The sequence below is a fragment of the Harpia harpyja genome, chromosome 1, assembly GCF_026419915.1.
Source record: "Harpia harpyja isolate bHarHar1 chromosome 1, bHarHar1 primary haplotype, whole genome shotgun sequence".
Classification (NCBI taxonomy): domain Eukaryota; kingdom Metazoa; phylum Chordata; class Aves; order Accipitriformes; family Accipitridae; genus Harpia; species Harpia harpyja.
In genome coordinates, this window is record NC_068940.1 from 65,060,307 (window position 1) to 65,078,123 (window position 17,817).

Below are 17,817 nucleotides of genomic sequence, written 5' to 3' on the forward strand. Positions count from 1 at the left end.
TCTAATGCTCAGTACAGTTGCTTCATACAACTGTAAGGACCTTAATTTATGCCCACCGAGATTTTTAGATTCCAGCCAAATGTGTTGGAAATAACTCAGAAGAGATACTAAGCAACTGTAGTTGGGTTAAACATGAAGCTATGTGAATTAATAATGGACTTAATGATCACATATGAAAACTAACTGTTTCAGACAAACAGCAAGAAGTATTGTTTTATGAAACCTTGTTCAGATTCTGACATCACTATCTGTATTGACTTTATCATTGTTACTGCTATGCAATACAGTTGCAGCTATTGGAATACCCTTGTTGAATTTCATAGGCATTTTTCTTCGAATTCTCACAATGCAATTCTGGTTTCTTTACTGCTCCGTTGTCTGTGTTTTCAACAATTAAATTTTCAGCTTCTGTCTACCATACTACCTTAGTGATCTTACTGCATTGCTTCAAGGGTGGCAGTGATATCAGCCATTTATTCTGCATATGTACCATATATAAAAATCATGCCTTAATTGAAGCATATCACAAATGTTTAATATTAATCTCACAATACTGCTGTGAGAAAGACAAATATTATTGCCATTTAAAATACATATTTATCACATTACTAATCTGTTATCATGTCCCTTCACTGATGGGCTTTCTGCAGTGAGATCTATATATAGTCTCTAAAATGAAAAACTTTCAAGGTAGCAACTATGGCCCAGCCGGTCTGGGTTATTTTGTACAGCTAAGTTGTGATTCTCAGTGGAATGGTAGACATCATAATATACCATCCTTCTCCTGGGATGGGGAGTTTACTTTGGACTAAAAAGAAACATCTGTAAAAGAGACAGCTTTTTAGCAGCATTAACATACATTCCTTTTCTGTAAAATTTCAAGTATCCTGCTTCCTTCAAAAGTAGCATTTGGCCTTTATTTTCTTCATTTAATGCATTTTCTATATATTGAAAGATTTGTTTTTAAGATGGAGATTAATTCTGCAGTTATCACTAAGACACAGTTACCATTGTCTAAATAGGGATTATCACACTGGACTGTAGTAGTGTTTTAGTCACTGATGCAATAAAGTAATTCTAAATTATGTTAAAAGCATTTACTATTTGCATTGTTTCAGATATCAATACCTTATTTCCCTTTGGCTTACTTTATACAGTCATCTTTGTTTGGTCAGCCTTATATGTGCCATATTATTGACTCTTGATAAATGGAATTAAAGATGAGTTGCATAAAAACATACATATTAACTACCTGCTAGTGGCTGTTTTAAAAATAAACTTTCTTCAGTAGAGATCATATCGAAACTAAGGTACATAAAGATAGAAACTGAGGTACATAAAAGTCTCTGTAAATATGATGAACTTAGTATTAAAAAAAAAATGTTGACCATTCTCTCTTTCTCACTTTTCTTTCTTGTCCCCTGTTAGAACTTACAGTGTTCCACACAGCATTTTTCAGAAAAAATGGATAATGCTGTTTCTACTGCATCATTACAAAACCACTGATTACATTTACCTTTTTCAGCATTGGAGAAGAAAGCAGGTCTCAAGTCTTGGGCTATCTGCAGATAAAAAGAGATGATTAAGACTTAGATGTTCCTCAGGGTGTGCTATAGCTATAGTCGCCCACTTTTCTTTTTTACTTTTTTCTCCCTAAATGGGCCTGCCTACTTTTAAAATACAGGAGGAACTTAATATATTTTTACTCTCTTCATTATCAGGTTAATAACATAATCCGTCTAGTCATTTAAGTACAAAGTTTACCAATGTGTAAAGTCAAAGGGAATCCTTGATGTTTATCAGTGACTTTTCCATTTGTGTATAAATGTCATTAATTTAAGTATTTTTCCTGCTGTAGTGCTATGCTTTCAGAGCCCTGAGATTTCTCTTCAGTATGGAAAGAAATCGACATATCTTTAAAAGGTATGTTAACAAAATGTTTTGTGAAACTCCTTTAGGATAGCTTTCAAAATTCATCACTCCAGTTGGAAAGGCATGTTTTTTAAATGTCATTTATTTTCAACAATAAGAAATAGTAACGGGCAACTTCTGTCCTGTGCACAGCTACAGATAGCCATTCCTTCATTGCACCAGTGCCAGCCTACAAGATTTAGATGTTCAGTATGGGGACTTCTATTGTATGTATGCCAGAGAACCTAGCTCTGTAGGTGTTCCTTCCTCCCTCATGAATCAACGTTTTAAATATGTTGAGGACAGATTTAGTACTGTTGGAGATAAACCATACTTTTATCCTGAAGATTAGCAGTTGCAAGTTACAGCCCTGGGAGCAGTAAATTTTTTCTCTGAGCCCTCCAGTCTTTCACATGGGAATAACTTTGCATCAAGCTGGTTTACTTAGGAATGTTGCTGAAAGGTTTGGATCAATAAGGAGAAAATGTCTTTACTCAATTACCCATTTTCACTAGCAAGATGACAGTGTCACCAGATTGGCTACAAAGGCTGTGTAAAACCTAACAGTTTGATTGGTGGGATTAGGATAGTAATCACACTGCCTAGAAGGTCTGCCTGTCAATAGTGTTTCAGTATGATTTTATTCTGTATCGTAAATTACTGGAATTCTAAATATAACTTTTGCCTTATTTTTACTTTTAAAAAGTGGATTTTGTACTGAAAGGGCACCAGTTAGTAATGAATGTTCATGGTTTGTGTCGAGTTTTGAAAGTGGTAAATCTGTACTGATTTGCTGTCTTTCGTATTTTCCCAAATGCCTTAATTTTCTGTAGTTCTACTTCTGCCAGAACTTTAAAAAGAAACAAACCTTCAGTTAAGCATGTCACTAATCAAATATTGCCTACTATCTGTTAGCTTTTGCTTTTCTCAGTCCTTTTCATCTTTTAGACTAGACTTCTTGGACAAAAATTCTAAGATGGGTGTAATGATTCTTTAAGTGCAGACAAATGTTAATCCTATCACTTAATGCATTACAAGAAGGAACTCAGGTAAAGTGACAACAAGCATAATATAAAGTACTATAAGAAAAAAAAACCAGGAATATTACTGGAAACTCAGGAGGTGCATTGACTTTAAAGGGGCTTATACTTGTTTGGAGAACTGGCATTTACATTAATACCCAACCAATACAGGCTGAAGTCTGACTTTTGAAAGGTCCTTTAACTCCTATATATGTAATGTTAGAGGGTTAATATCTGAATAGATTAGTAAAAAGTAAGTGTATAATTTAGAAGGTTCTAAAGTAAGTTGTAATAAGAAACAGTGAAAAGTCTCTGCTGTATATTAATAGCTACTGTACACTGTTTCTAAAATATATCAAAATTTAAACCTTTGTAGACTTTTCCCTACTGACTTGTTTGAAATCTTCATTGATATTGGACATTATGTGCGTGATATCAGTGCTTATGAACAGTTGGTATCAAAGCTAAATTTATTAAAGGTAAGTAAAAACCTTTATAGCTTGAAGAAGCTGTATTCTTTGCTCATTTTTAGCACAAGAAAGGCATGAAATATTTTATGTTTATTTATTTGTCATTTAATGTATAACCAGGAGGATGAATTGAAGCAAATTGCTGAAAATATTGAGAGCATGAATCAGAATAAGGCACCTACAAAACTTATAGGCAATTATGCAATTTTAGAGCACCTTGGCAGTGGAGCTTTTGGAAGCGTATATAAGGTAAACTTCCCTTTTAGTATTAATGTACAGGTTTGAGGGGAGGCTTCATGAAGAGGCTCTAATACCTCTTCTAGGCACTACCATCCTTTGAATTTCAGTAGGGGAATGCAGGTACGAAAAGGCCTTTATGGATCTGGGCTTGTTAGTATTTACTGTGATTTTGTTCGTCCCCTCTTGTATTTATAAGATTGACCAGTGTATCTCTTAGGTTTCCTACTTTTACTTTAAACACAAAGAACATTTCTGTCTGTTGCAAAGGCTAACGAATCTGTGTAAACCCACAGAAATTCAAGCATGTTTTATTTGAAAAGCAACACTGGGCACAGATAATGTTACTTCAAACACTGTGATAAGTTCAGCAGTGTACTGCTAACCTGTATTGTGGGACTACAGTTCTTTTGGCTAATCACAGCATACACAGAAAAAGCTATGATTATAACTGTTGTGAGACAGGTTTGGACTCTGATAACTAATCTGGTAGCCATAATAATATCCATTCTATCCCCATCCTGTATTAATTTCACAAGGGTTTTATCTTTTTCGTAGGTCAGAAAACATAACGGACAACATCTCTTGGCAATGAAAGAAGTCAATTTACACAATCCAGCATTTGGAAAGGACAAAAAAGACAGAGACAGCAGTGTAAAGAGCATTGTCTCTGAATTAACCATCATCAAAGAGCAGGTATGTCTCGTGGACTCCAGTTACATGTGTGGGCATTCTGCTGTTAGCATTATTAACTGTGAATTCTCATATAGAAAGCTGCCTGGCAGAAAGGGACCTGGGGGTGTTGGTCGACACATGCCTGAATATGAGCCAGCAGTGTGCCCAGGTGGCCAAGAAGGCCAATAGCATCCTGGCTTGTATCAGTGGCCAGCAGGACTAGGGAAGCAATTGTCCCTCTGTACTTGGCACTGGTGAGGCTGCACCTCGAATACCGTGTTCAGTTTTGGGCCCCTCACTGCAAGAAAGACGTTGAGGTGCTGGAGTGTGTCCAAAGAAGGGCAATCAAGCTGGTGAGCAGCCTGGAGTGCAAGTCTTATGTGGAGTGGCTGAGGAAACTGGGGTTGTTTAGCCTGGAGAAGAGGAGGCTGAGGGGAGACCTTATCGCTCTCTACAGCTACCTGAAAGGAGGTTGTAGCAAGGTGGGTGTCAGTCTCTTCTCCCAAGTAACGAGCAATAGGACAAGAGGAAATGGCCTCAAGTTGCGGCAAGGGAGGTTTAGATTGGATATTAGGAAAAATTTTTTCACCAAAAGGGTTGTCAAGCATTGGGACAGGCTCCCCAGGGAAGTGGTTGAGTCACCATCCCTGGAGGTATTTAAAATACATGTAGATGTGGCGCTTAGGGACATGGTTTAGTGATGGCCTTGGCAGTGCTAGGTTAATGGTTGGACTCGATGATCTTAAAGGTCTTTTCCAACATAAATGATTCTATGATTCTGTATAGCATGGCTTCCAGCTGCTGTTAGTATTTTTGTCCAATCAGTACAATATTGGCCCCTTTTACCTGAATGCTGCCAATATTGAAAACCTTCTTACTGTAGTGTTAGCAGCAGTGCAAATGCTTGTTACTAAAGATTCTTACTTTCTGTGTTGGCAGTATTTGAACTTTTTTCAGGGATTCTGTAAATTAAGATTGTGAGAGAAAACTGATGAGTCTTTGTTCCATTTAATGAATTCTGGGGTTTAAAGTAGAGTGAGAAGGTAGTCTTTTTTGTAATTGAAAATTAAAAAAACAGACTGATCATTAGTGTTCTTAGCCTAAGAAAGCCAATACTTTGATGCGGGTGTAATTGCCTGTCTTCAAACTTCATTTACTCCCTTTCAATTAAGGGGAGAGTGGATAGGAATCATGCTGTATTTTCCTCCTGGTTGCTCTAGTAATGTGCAACACTTCTCTGTGTTTGGGGTAGCAGTGAAGGTCTACTGCACTGCAGTTTGTAAGTAGGTTTGTGGAATCCTTCCTTCCAATGTGTAACTAAACATAAATCCTGTGCCATCAGTTTAACTATTCTAAACATCTACATTTCTTTCCTCATTGTAGCTTTATCATCCAAATGTTGTACGGTATTATAGAACCTTCTTGGAAAGTAAGTATAAATGCAGAGAATTAACACATTGTACATAATGAAGAAATAGAAATATATAATAAAACTGCTTGGAAGGAGTGTGTCAAATTTGAGCAATAAATGGTAATATTTTCTTCAAGAACTGCTACAGTTCAGACAGGCTTATATTCCTTTAAAATTGAAAAAATGGTGAGAAATAATATTTATATTTGTTTATCTATCAGTAAAACTAGATGCAATGTAAACATGTAGAAAGCATCATTCTCATCCTATAAAGATCCAAAATTTACAACTGGAATACTAAGTAGGGAGAAAAGCTATTGTGACTAGTAGAATGAATGATATAGATTGCTCAGCTGTATTGTCTTAATTTTCTTTTTTATAAAGAGTTAGCTACATACACCTGTCTGCTGAGTGATTATCAGGCAGTGAATTCCTTACAGTTTCTGTGATATAAATTGAGGAAAAAATGGAATAACAAGGAATAGAACTATGATTAAAATGTATTTGTCTCTACAAATAAATTTTTAAAAAGTAAAAAAATAACAGCTTTTAAAATGTATTTTAACCTCAAATACTCCATTTTCAAGTGCCTACTGTATAAATGTAATGTTCTACTAATTAATTTTCTTTCATGTAGATGACAGATTATACATAGTCATGGAACTCATAGAGGGAGTGCCATTGGAAGAACACTTTCACTCTTTGAAAGAAAAGCAACAACAGTTTACAGAAGAAAGAATATGGCATATATTTATCCAAGTAAGGGCATCTCTCTTTTTTGTTACTAGGACTTTCCTGCATGTAATTAGTAGCACCATTTATGTTTGTTAGGCTAATAAATGACAAAGTAATGCTTATTATATCAGGCACTAATATCAGATATGAATTTAATTTTATGTGCCTTTATTTAGGTTGTAGTTAAGAATCTTTGTAAGGCTCTTTCTGTTTGTTTTTAAGCTTTGTCTAGCTCTTCGTTATTTGCATAAAGAGAAAAGGATTGTTCATCGAGATCTCACTCCAAACAATGTCATGCTGGGGGATGAAGACAAAGTTACAATTAGTAAGTTGAACTACTTTACTTGAAGAGAATTTCCCATGATTACATGAGTAGAATTTCTTTACTGAAATGGAGGAGCTGATTTGGCCCTAAAAAAATTAAACCATAGTTACGCTTCAAGGCTTGTTTTTATTTAAATCAGCAAGAATATTGAGATAACCAGATTAGGTAACAAGTGCTAATGAACATACAAACTATAACAGTCATCTGTTCTATTCCAGTTCTACCATGCAATTGTATAGTATCCATCAGTTGTTCCCAGTGATCAGCTGCAGTGAGGTGCTGTTTGTCTGAACCTGTAGTACTGAATAGTCTTGATGTATACTTCTATAATCTCCACAGTGTGGAGGAAGGAGCCTAGGCAGGTTTCAGAATAGGCTTTGAAAGCAGTATATGTGTGAACAGTACAAAGTATGACAAAGTTTTACTCTTTGAGTGAATTAATACAACCAGGTACACACAGCAAGCCTTACAGGCAGTGCAGATACTGTAGTTTTTAAAGTTCTCAAAGAACCACTGCATGCTTTCTTACTGCTCATGACACAGAACTAAATAAACAATTTGAATACTGCAGAAATGTTGTGAGAAGTCTTTATGCAAAAATCAATATCTTCTTTAAAAATAACAGGGAAGTGTAGACATATGCACACACCCAACCACAAAACACTCAGCTATAATAGGCAAATATATTTAGCAACTGTTGTTTTATAGTAAATGTTTATACCTGATGATGTACATACTTAAATTCATTCATTATTAAGTTGTATGGGCTAAAAAACTATGATTCTTAGTAATGATACAGTTTTGAAAGAAGGTGATTTAATGGAGCATTTGTCCCTGAGTGATGAAAAAATATTCAGAATATTATTGTAAAGTATCATATAGTTGTATTTTATATCGACATACTGCCACTGAGGGGCACTCTTGTCTTGATTTAACACGTTTGCCTTATCTCTGGTCCAATCTAGATATAAAGAAGTGTAAATGTACTTTCAAATGTAAGCTCAAAATTGCCCTTGAAAAGCATTTATATTTCTGTCAAAGATTTACAGGAGTGGAGGAAAATTGGAAGAACTGAAACTTATTTTGACCATTTCTACGGTGATTGGTTTGAAACTATTGCAGTATTTAAACAAACACTTTATTTAGTACTTTCATTAGTACCAGTGTACATTGAATTTTCAGAGGGAGCTGAAGACCTTTTACCTATTACTTCTGAATTTCACTGAGCCTTGTTGTTTTACAACCTTAATGAAATTAAGAATAATTTACTTTTGTCTGGCGATACTAAATATGTACTGTATTGGTGCATGCTGTGGTATTATGCCTAACTCATACAGTCCATGTATGCCAAAGACTGGAGCATTTGCGATCTTCATAATTATATCTCACAGTATTTGTGGACAGGTGTACTATCCATTTGAGAATTTCAAGTGGTTCTAGATGAAAGTTAATACAAAATGTCAGATGAAGGTGGAAGCATATGCTCAAATATTGAGAAATCTTAAATCTGTCTCTGCAGTGAATTTAACCTATCAGCTTTTGTAAAAGGAGAAGGTCTGCTCTAAGATCTACTCAGAACTGTAGTTCTGTGTTTACAAGCTGCACAGTCATGCTAAAGAGAGAGTTCAATTTTCTGGAGTCTTTCAAATCTCAGAACTGTCCAAAACCTGTCTTGATCTAACTAGAATAATATTCCTGTGGACTACCTGTGAAACAGTGCTGTGCGACTATATAATAAAGATATGGCGTCCAATGGTCCAAATTATTTTGCTTTATAAAAGAAGCTTGTATATCTTATAATACTGCTCTTTTTTCTTTTCATTCATCAGTCCTTCTGGAAACAGTAACTCTTGTTAATCTTTTGCTATGACAATATAACAAAGGCAGCTTATTCCGCTGTAACTAATGTTCTTCAAATATGTTGTCTTTAAAGAGGTGCCTTAGTTTCAGACTCTCATGGTAGATTTTGATTTAAAAAAAAAAAAGAGAATAAAGTGAGCAATACACTGGAGCAATGTGCTTCTATAGGCTAAGACTTTCATTCTGTACTGTGCATGGCTATGCAGCGGCCCCAACAATGAACTGCTTTAAGAAAGTTCTGGGACCCACAGGTAGGCGTTTCTTCACCATGTATGTGAGAACTGAGCCACTTACATTCCAAATTCCATGAACACCTCTCATACAGTTTCTGAGTTTACGTTGGTTGGAAAGGAAAGGAGTGCATAGTGTGGGAGAGCACTGTCAGCACAGAAAAAAATAAACCTGCTGAAGAATTATGCTTGCTTGTCATGAATTCATGGAGAAATGTTCTACAAGTGGCTCTTGTAGAACAATTCCAGCAGAACTTGGTAGGCAGGGACCTACAGTGAGAGGTGGCTGAAAACTAGAATTCATACAGGCAGAGAACTCTGCAACCAGCCTGGCACAATGTAAGATTAAGTGATGAGGGATCTTTTCTAGAGGTGGTCTCTGAATATCATCTCTAGGTTTTACTGAAAAAAGAATACCTGAGGTAATAGTAGGAAGAATTTCTGAATCTGTATAGTCACACTGTATTTTCTTTTTCTTAAATACTGAGTGTGATTAGACACTATCCTTATCCAGGTCTTTGTTTACTGTTGAGTTTTTAAACTTATTCAAGATACAAATGAAAGTCCTAAGCCCAGGAGATGCTTCATTCTAATGTGAAGATTATATAACTCCCTTTGTGTTTCCCATGACATCTTTTACATGTCAATTACATCTGAATTATCCCAGTGTTTTTCAGGCTCTTTTAAGTTGTGTGTTGTTGCATATGGAAACAGACATTTACAGTCTGATCCTAGCCAGGCTAGTGGTGATATAAGATCTCTGTTTCTGACTGTAGAGAACTTTAAGCATACTGTTGTTACATAGTCTCTGGAACTGCCCACCCTATTCATTTGCTCTGTTTCATCTCTGACATAAATTTGATAGGAAGGGGGCCATGACTACCATCTCTTATGTTGGTACAGCATTTAATTGTAATTGGTTGAGCTACAAATGCTACAAAAATATAAATATTAAATCATGCTAACCTGCAATTTCATAAAAGATCTCATTCTAAATCGATAGAATAGTGTTACTGAAACTGTGTATCTCTGGTCAGGTTGAATGTCTGATTTATAATTTCTGACACACTCAAAAAGGTAGAATTTTAGGCACAGCCTGAATCAAAGTTGTTTTGTGTAGGGTTTTAGAGATTCATTGAACCAATATTATCTGTGGCTCTCAGGTTAATCTACCCAGCCTTTTTATATAAGTCATTGAGAAGTTACAGTTTTCTGAATTGAAAATGTGTATCTGCTTTTATTGCAGCTATATTTTACTGCAGCTGTATTTTGTTTCTAGCACAGCATATTTCTGTCTAGAGCTCCATAGCTGCATCTGTTTGCAGGACAAAGTAGAAGACTCTGTAGATCATCACTTTTCCTCAGTGTCATCTAGTTGCAGCAAGGTTTAGATTTTGATGGTCAAAGAGGGCTGGCCATATGGAATCACTTTGACACCTTTCAGGTCTGATATCAAGGAGAATTGTGAAGGGTTCCATATGCTCTCTGGAGTGGCATGCTCTGTTTAATGTTTAGTACACATTATGGAATAGCAGCAGAAAGGATCTGTATGGGACTGAAACCTAGGATTATATAGCAGCAGAATACTAGTTTTGAGACAACTCACCTGTCTGATATACTTCTAATCATAGCAGGCAGCCATGAAGTGTCAGAGTGGTTAAGCGAATGGGACTTGAAAAGTTCGAGTAGTTGCTGGATGCTGGAGAAAAGCTACCTGTTAATTTTGTAATTCAGAATACTTGCTTGAGTGCACTTTTTATAAGACCTATTGGCTCTTGATTCTGTCCCATGCCCAGAGAAGCAGTGGCCCTGAGGTAAAGTGGATGTAACTAGCATCTGTTGTGTGTTAGTCACTACATTTTGCAGTCACTTGGATCAGTGCTAGTTTTTTTGCAGATTATATGGCTCATTTAACCAGTCTTCATTATCAGAATTGCTACCCTTCATACTAAGATTCAAGGAAATGCTTGTACTACTTTATTTTCAAAGCTTCCAAAATAGGCTGAGTGGAGTTTCCCCACTTGTTTGCATACACACTGTAAATCAAACATTCTGGACACTATTGGTGGATTAATAGCACAATCACATATCTCTACAAATCTCAGTTTTAGATGTGGATCAATGCTAATGTTCTTCATGCAGAAGTTACAAGCGTCACAAAACTGACACAGTAGAGTGAGTTTATGAAGCATTTATATTAGGACACAGAAAGGAGAATGATAGAATAGCTAGAACGTGTATTTGGGAATGATGAGAAATTAATTCTGTTCCCATCCTATCGATGGAAAAGAGTAGAATAAGTATGTACTACTGGTGATTAAATTGCAAATTATCTTGATTTTGAATACGCTTTTAAGGAAAATAAAGTTATATTTTTGTCTTCCAGATCACTGTTACTCAGTAAGTTGCTGACAAATTTCTTGATTACAGTTGCAAACTTGCTGAAGAAAAGCAAAGTGATTTTGTCTCATCCTGAGCCTTTCAGGGTAGAAGAAGAAACTGTTCAATAAGGACATAGTGAAAATCTGACCTGAGTAGGTCTGAAGTTCACACATGTAGTGAATTTGATACTTCATTCATCCTCTTTTTTTTGCTTTGCTTTTGGTCTTCGTGTGCATATTTGATTTTAGGAAAAAATAATGGCATTTTCAAATAGGGTTCAAATATAAATTAAGACAACAAATATGAGATCAGTGTTGTTACGATGTAGCATCTGGAAAATTTTCCTCTTTTTACTTTAGAAGATCAATTTACTAGGTGAAATATTTGTGAAATAAAATGGCAAATGAAAAAACAGATTCTGTCAATAAAAAGAGAAAAAAACATTGCAGATAACTAAAGTGCTCATTTAAAGAGACTGCTAAGATTCAGAAAGCTTTTTTAATTCAGCTATTATGAAAGTTGAAGAGATCATTCTGTAGGAGGTTCAGATACTAGTCAAGTCAGCCTACTCATTTTTTTGTAGTTCTCTCTTGCCTTCATGCTCTCTTCCCTAGCATGTTAATGTTTTCTGAAACAATCTTACTTCATTATCACTTACTCTCCTACCCTAAACACAATGTAAACAAGTGAAAACAAGTGAAGAAGGGTGTTTCAGAATCTAAAGGATTATGACTACATCATTTTGTGTTAATTTTTCTTCCTATTTGAGGACTGTCTGTGAGAGACTGAAAGAGTTAATGTCTCAAACATTGTGGTGGGGCAAGTTCTGCTTAAAGACAAACCCTGCACAGCAAGGAGCCAAGGTGAAAAGCCCATCAGCTCAGACATCAGCAACAAGAGGGGGAGGGCGTGCTGGAGGGTGCGCAGCTCCCTGTTCTGATAAGCTGTTCTGATACAAAGATCAAACAATGGCCATGTCTGCAGGGAAGGAGAAGTTACTCCCCAAACGACCCCCAAGCACAAAGGCTCACAAACTGCTCATTAACCTGACAAGTTTGGGTGCCCGCCCGAAGGAGGGGCAAGGATGATAAAAGTACACAAACTGAAGCCCTGGGCGCACAAGCCCACCGGGACTGGACCCCTGAGCTGACTGGACACCTCGGCTGACTGAACCAGCGCTGGACCCAGGACTGGTGAAATCTTTCTCTCTTCCTTTTTCTCTCTCCGTCTTCTTCTCTCTTTCCTTTTCCTTTTCCACAATCCCTACACCTCATCTGTTTCAAGATATAAACCGTTGACCAAGTCTGAGACTAAGAGTAGATCCAGCCGCCCCTAGACCCTTCTCTGAGGAGGAGTCTGGAAAGCAAGGGAGTCTGCTCTGAACCTGGTGACTCAACGGGAGGGATCTCCTTAGTCCCTGGAGCAATGTATATGGTTACACGGTTTACAGAAGTGGTCCTATGCCAATTCCTGTTGTGAGAAACCGTGCCACCTACTACCACGCCTCCCCAGTTCAGTTTGCTTCTGTCATGAATAAAATCTTTAACTGATCGTTTGGTGTCGTTTCACCTTAATTTAGCCCGAGGGAATTTCGAATTAAACACAACTCCCTGGTCTGTCCAGTCTGGGTCGTGACACTGTCTTGCATGGTTGTTTGAGTATTTTTTAATGAATTTTAAAAAAATAATTAAAATAACATTTAGTTTTCTAGGTTCTTGATATACAGAGGCTTAATGTTTACAGTACAAAATCTAGTCAGATATAATAATACCGTGGAGGGATATGAGTATTGGTATTGAATTGCTGGTGAAATTGCATGTCTAGTCATAGTTTATAAAGATCCATCTAATGGTGAAAGTTTGTTAATTTTTTATTGTCTTTCAACTGACTTAAAAAGAATCTTCATCTTCAGTGAAGGATGCCCAGCTTCCAACCATTGGAGAAATTACCTGTAAAGAAATTATGTCACTTGAGGTTGCACAGTAGACAAAGCACCAAAAACTATTACCATGGAAATTTTATTTTAGAAAACTTGTTTGCTAGATTGGTGAACCTACCATTCCCCTTAGTTTACAAACTCTCATGTATTAGGATGGTACAATAAATTGTAGTGGTGATATGCATGTAATTCACGTGAACATGAAAAAATTAAAGTAGTGTTTAAAACTGGAAAAAATATCATTTTTCCAAAGTTACATGTGCAGGTGAAAACAACCGTTATTTTGCAGAAACGGACAACTCTTTTTTTGGGCAGGTAGATGGATCTTTCCACTGGTGTTGTTAAAGCTCCAACACTGCTTCTTCCTGGAAATGTGTAATCCACTAGCATTTGGGGTTTTCTTCAGCTGTACTACAAAATAACCATTGTTTGTTTTATGTTTGGTCCAAAAAGGTAATTTTTATTTTTCAGGAAGGTGGGACAATCTAACAGTCAAAATGAGGGGGTTTGTTATTTTAGGGGGATGAGGGAGTTGTCTCTCTAATGCCAATTTTATTCCTGCATTGCTGTCCTGGGTTTGGTTGGGATAGAGTTAATTTTCCTCTTAGCACCCCGACTGCCAGTGCTGGGCTGGATGTTCAAAGGGAGGGTCTCCTCTACACATCATGCAACTGATGCCACGTGGAGTAAGTGGGTTGCATTGATCACACAACGAGCTTGCATAGGAAACCCCAATCACCCAGGAACTTTGGAATTGATCACGGACTGGCCAGAAGGCAAAGATTTTGAAATATCGCCAGAGGAGGAGGTGACGTGTGCTGAAGAGGCCCAACTGTATAATAAACTGTCAGAAAATGAGAGGCAATATGCCCTGTTCTCTGACGGGTTCTGTTGCATTGTGGGAAAGCATCAGAGGTGGAAGGCTGCTGTATGGAGTCCTATATGACAAGTTGCTGGAGCCGCTGAAGGAGAAGGTGAATTGAGTCAATTTGTGGAAGTGAAAGCCATTCAGTTGGCTTTAGACGTTGCTGAAAGAGAAAAGTAGCCAGTGCTCTATCTCTGTACTGACTCATGGATGGTAGCAAATGCCCTGTGGGGGTGGTTACAGCAATGAAAGCAGAGCAACTGGCAGCGCAGAGGCAAACCCATCTGGGCTGCTGCACTGTGGCAAGGTATTGCTGTTCAGCTAGAGAATCTGGTTGTAAAAGTATGTCACATAGATGCTCATGTACCCAAGAGTCGGGCCACTGAAGAACATTAACCAACAGATGGATCAGGCTGCCAAGTTTGAAATGGCTCAGGTGGATCTGGACTGGCAATGTAAGGGTGAGCTATTTTTAGCTTGGTGGGCCCGTGATGCTTCAGGTCATCAGGGAAGAGGTGCAACATATAGATGGGCTCGTGATCAAGTGGTGGACTTGGCCATGGACTCTATCATGCAGGTTATCCATGAATGTGAAACATGTGCTGCAATTAAGCAAGCCAAGCGGTTAAAGCCCCTGTGGCATGGAGCGCAATGGCTGAAATTATAAATACGGGGAGGCCTGGCAAATTGACTGTATCACACTCCCACAAACCCGCCAAGGCAAGCGCCATGTGCTTACAATGGTGGAAGCAACCACTGGATGGCTGGAAACATACCCTGTGCCCCACGCTACTGCCCAGAACACTATCCTGGGCCTTGAAGAACAAGTTTTATGGCAACACGGCAACCCAGAAAGAACTGAGTCGGACAATGGGACTCACTTCCAAAACAACCTCACAGATACCTGGGCTAAAGATCATGGCATTGAGTGGGTGTATCATATCCCCTATCATGCACCAGTCTCTGGGAAAATCAAACAATACAAGGGACTGCTAAAAACTACACTGAGAGTAATGGCGGGGGTGGGACTTTCAAACATTGGGATACACATTTAGCAAAAGCCACCTGGTTGGTTAATACTAGAGGATTTGCCAATCGGGCTGGCCCTGCCCAACCAAGACTTCCACATACTGCAGAAGGAGATAAAGTCCCTGTAGTGCACATGAAGGGTATGTTAGGGAAGACAGTCTGGGTTAGTCCTGCCTCAGGCAGAGACAAACCCATCTGTGGGATTGCTTTTGCTCAAGGACCTAGGCGCACTTGGTGTGTGATGCGGCAGGATGGGGAAGTTTGATGTGTACTTCAAGGAGATTTGATTTTGGAAGAGAATAGCCAGTGAATTAGGCTGTATGATGTTAATTTCTAAATAACCTGCCACTGTATATCATCATGTCTATAGTGGCTATATGCCTTATCAAGGGTATTGCAGTAAGAATTACCCAAATGACTGAAGGATGGACTTTGAAACCAAGCGAAGTGCAGCAGTGATGGAACTTGAACTGGTATCCAGCAATTTCCTCAAGATTGACATCTTCAATCCACAGACCATGGGCATGGGTTGCGTCAAATACAACAGCCGCAAGTTCCAGAGGCAGCATGCAACAATCCACCACACGCCATCTCTCCTACCCTGAAGGACTGTTACAACAGATGGAGCCCCGAAGTCATGGATTAAATAAAATCGTTGGCCACATTAGAGGGATGGCCCATAGACTAAGGGAATGCTATTCATATGTGTGGGTGTACATATATATATATATATATCAGAGACAGGGAAAGTGGTGGTGATTAATTGGAAAGTGTAGGATCAGGGCATGATGTGGATGGTTTAGAATAAGGGGTGGATAATGTCCTGGTTTCAGTTGGAATAGAGTTAATTTTCACAGAAAACTGGGAGGGGGCACAGCCAGGACAGCTGACGTGAACTAGCCAAGGGGCTATTCGATACCATGCGACATCATGCTCAGTATATAACTGGGGAGTGGGCTGGGGGGAGACTTTCTCTCTTGGGGTGGGAAGTGGCAGAGCGTCGGGTTCTGGGTGGTGAGCAGTTGCACTGTGCATTGCTCATTTTGTATGTTCTTTTATTAGCACCATTGTTGTTGTTGTAACTTCTCTCATTGTGTTGTCACAGTAAACTGTCCTTATCTCAACCCACAAGGTTCTATTTTTTTTTTTTTTTCTTCCTCCTTTCTGATTCTCTTCCCCATCCCACCAGAGTGAGGACGGGGCAGAGTGAGCGAGCACCTGTATGGTGCTTTGTTGCCAGGTAGGTTTAAGCCACGACAATTGAAAAACTGCAGAGGGCAACAAGTGGTAGACAATTAAATGAATTTAGGACTGCAATATCAGGTCTGGGACTAGATTAAAGCAACATGAAACTAGCCTAGAAAAAGTGAGCTAAGCTCATCAAGACACAAGTGCCAGATGAGCTGGTTTCCAGAGACAGTGCAAGAGAGGGGCAGGACTGGTCTTTTTTAGGGCAGAGGGTTACTAGCTCATCTTTCTTGTAGACTCTTGCTCTGAATCACTAAGATGGGTTTATAATTTCCCCTTTGGATGGACTGATGCAGCATGCACTTCTGCATCCTGGTGTTGGCGGTGGCAGGATGGCCTGCCTGCCCTCTCCCTTCCTCCTGTTTTGTGCTATCTCTTTGCCTTTAATCTTACCAGCCTTTGTTTTGGTTCATCTAATTTACTGGTTTACAAAGCTATCACTTTCTCTAAGGGCTTTTCCATTTTTCTCTGGCTACCTTTATTCTATTGATACTTATCATGATATTGTCAGCATTGATATAGTTCCTTCCAGCAAGTACTCAACACTTCTGTTAATTCGTAGGTTGCTTTTTTGTGTGAGAATGGAAGCTGTAGGAAAATATTTGGAAGCTGTAAGTTTTGTATTTCATTCTGAAATTGGTGAGAGTTGTGATCAGATCAGATATGATAGGATCATATCAGATATGATCAGATCAGATATGTGTGAATTGGTTAGGTCTAGCTTCTGAGGAAGGGCCTGTTCCTGTACTTAAGAGCTATGTCTTAATGCTTGGTGTACCACTGGATGGATTAACTGTAGTAAATCGAGATGGTTCAGGAAGAATAATTCCTTTAATAAGTAGGATTTTGAATTTTAGAAGTGACTGGTAAGATCATAAGAATCACTAGATCAGATCAAAGATTTATGTAGCTCACTCTCTGTGCTAAAAGCTGACACTTGGGTAAAGTTCATAAGAAGTTGAGCAAGTACTGAGTTATCTTTCTCTCTCAATTCTGTTCCAGCTTCTAAAAGACATACTGCTATGTTGTTAAGGTGTTTCAGGAAATTGCCAAATATGAATTGTTGCAATGGGTCCTCATTAGTCAAGCCTCAGTTCACAGCTGAAACAATGAATACCCATTAATAAGGGTCATCTTTATATTTGGTTATATCTTCATTTAATGGTATGGAAGGCAGGCCTCTTGCAGTTCTCAGAAATGATTTCGTTTGTTTGTTAGTTATTGTAGCACCTTTTGGCATCAAATACCAAATAAAGAATCCTGGAATATTAGAAGTTGTAGACCAGTTTATAAGCTGCAGACAGATGCCTAAATAAATTAAAAGAAGCAATTTTACTAGTTCGATGCAGTTCAATATTTGCAGGTTCCTTTTCATTCAATTCTGTATTATAGGCTTGAAAAAGCTAAGAAAAAGCATTTATGTTTAAAGCTGATTGTCCTGTGCTTTACATTCCTTAGCTCTGGCAGCACCAGTTGTA

General features: G+C 38.1%; 1 protein-coding gene across 6 annotated transcripts in view; it reads left to right on the forward strand.

Moving 5' to 3' along the window:
- The window catches only part of NEK10 (NIMA related kinase 10), a 119,517-nt gene that overhangs the window by 24,607 nt on the left and 77,093 nt on the right, over positions 1 to 17,817 (forward strand). For all 6 annotated transcript variants that reach the window (XM_052797737.1, XM_052797701.1, XM_052797729.1 and 3 more), the window contains 7 exons: positions 1,859 to 1,923; positions 3,310 to 3,412; positions 3,524 to 3,652; positions 4,199 to 4,336; positions 5,699 to 5,744; positions 6,364 to 6,485; positions 6,684 to 6,786. In XM_052797737.1, coding sequence (XP_052653697.1) covers positions 1,859 to 1,923; positions 3,310 to 3,412; positions 3,524 to 3,652; positions 4,199 to 4,336; positions 5,699 to 5,744; positions 6,364 to 6,485; positions 6,684 to 6,786 — 706 coding nt within the window. The remainder of the gene's footprint in view (positions 1 to 1,858; positions 1,924 to 3,309; positions 3,413 to 3,523; positions 3,653 to 4,198; positions 4,337 to 5,698; positions 5,745 to 6,363; positions 6,486 to 6,683; positions 6,787 to 17,817) is intronic.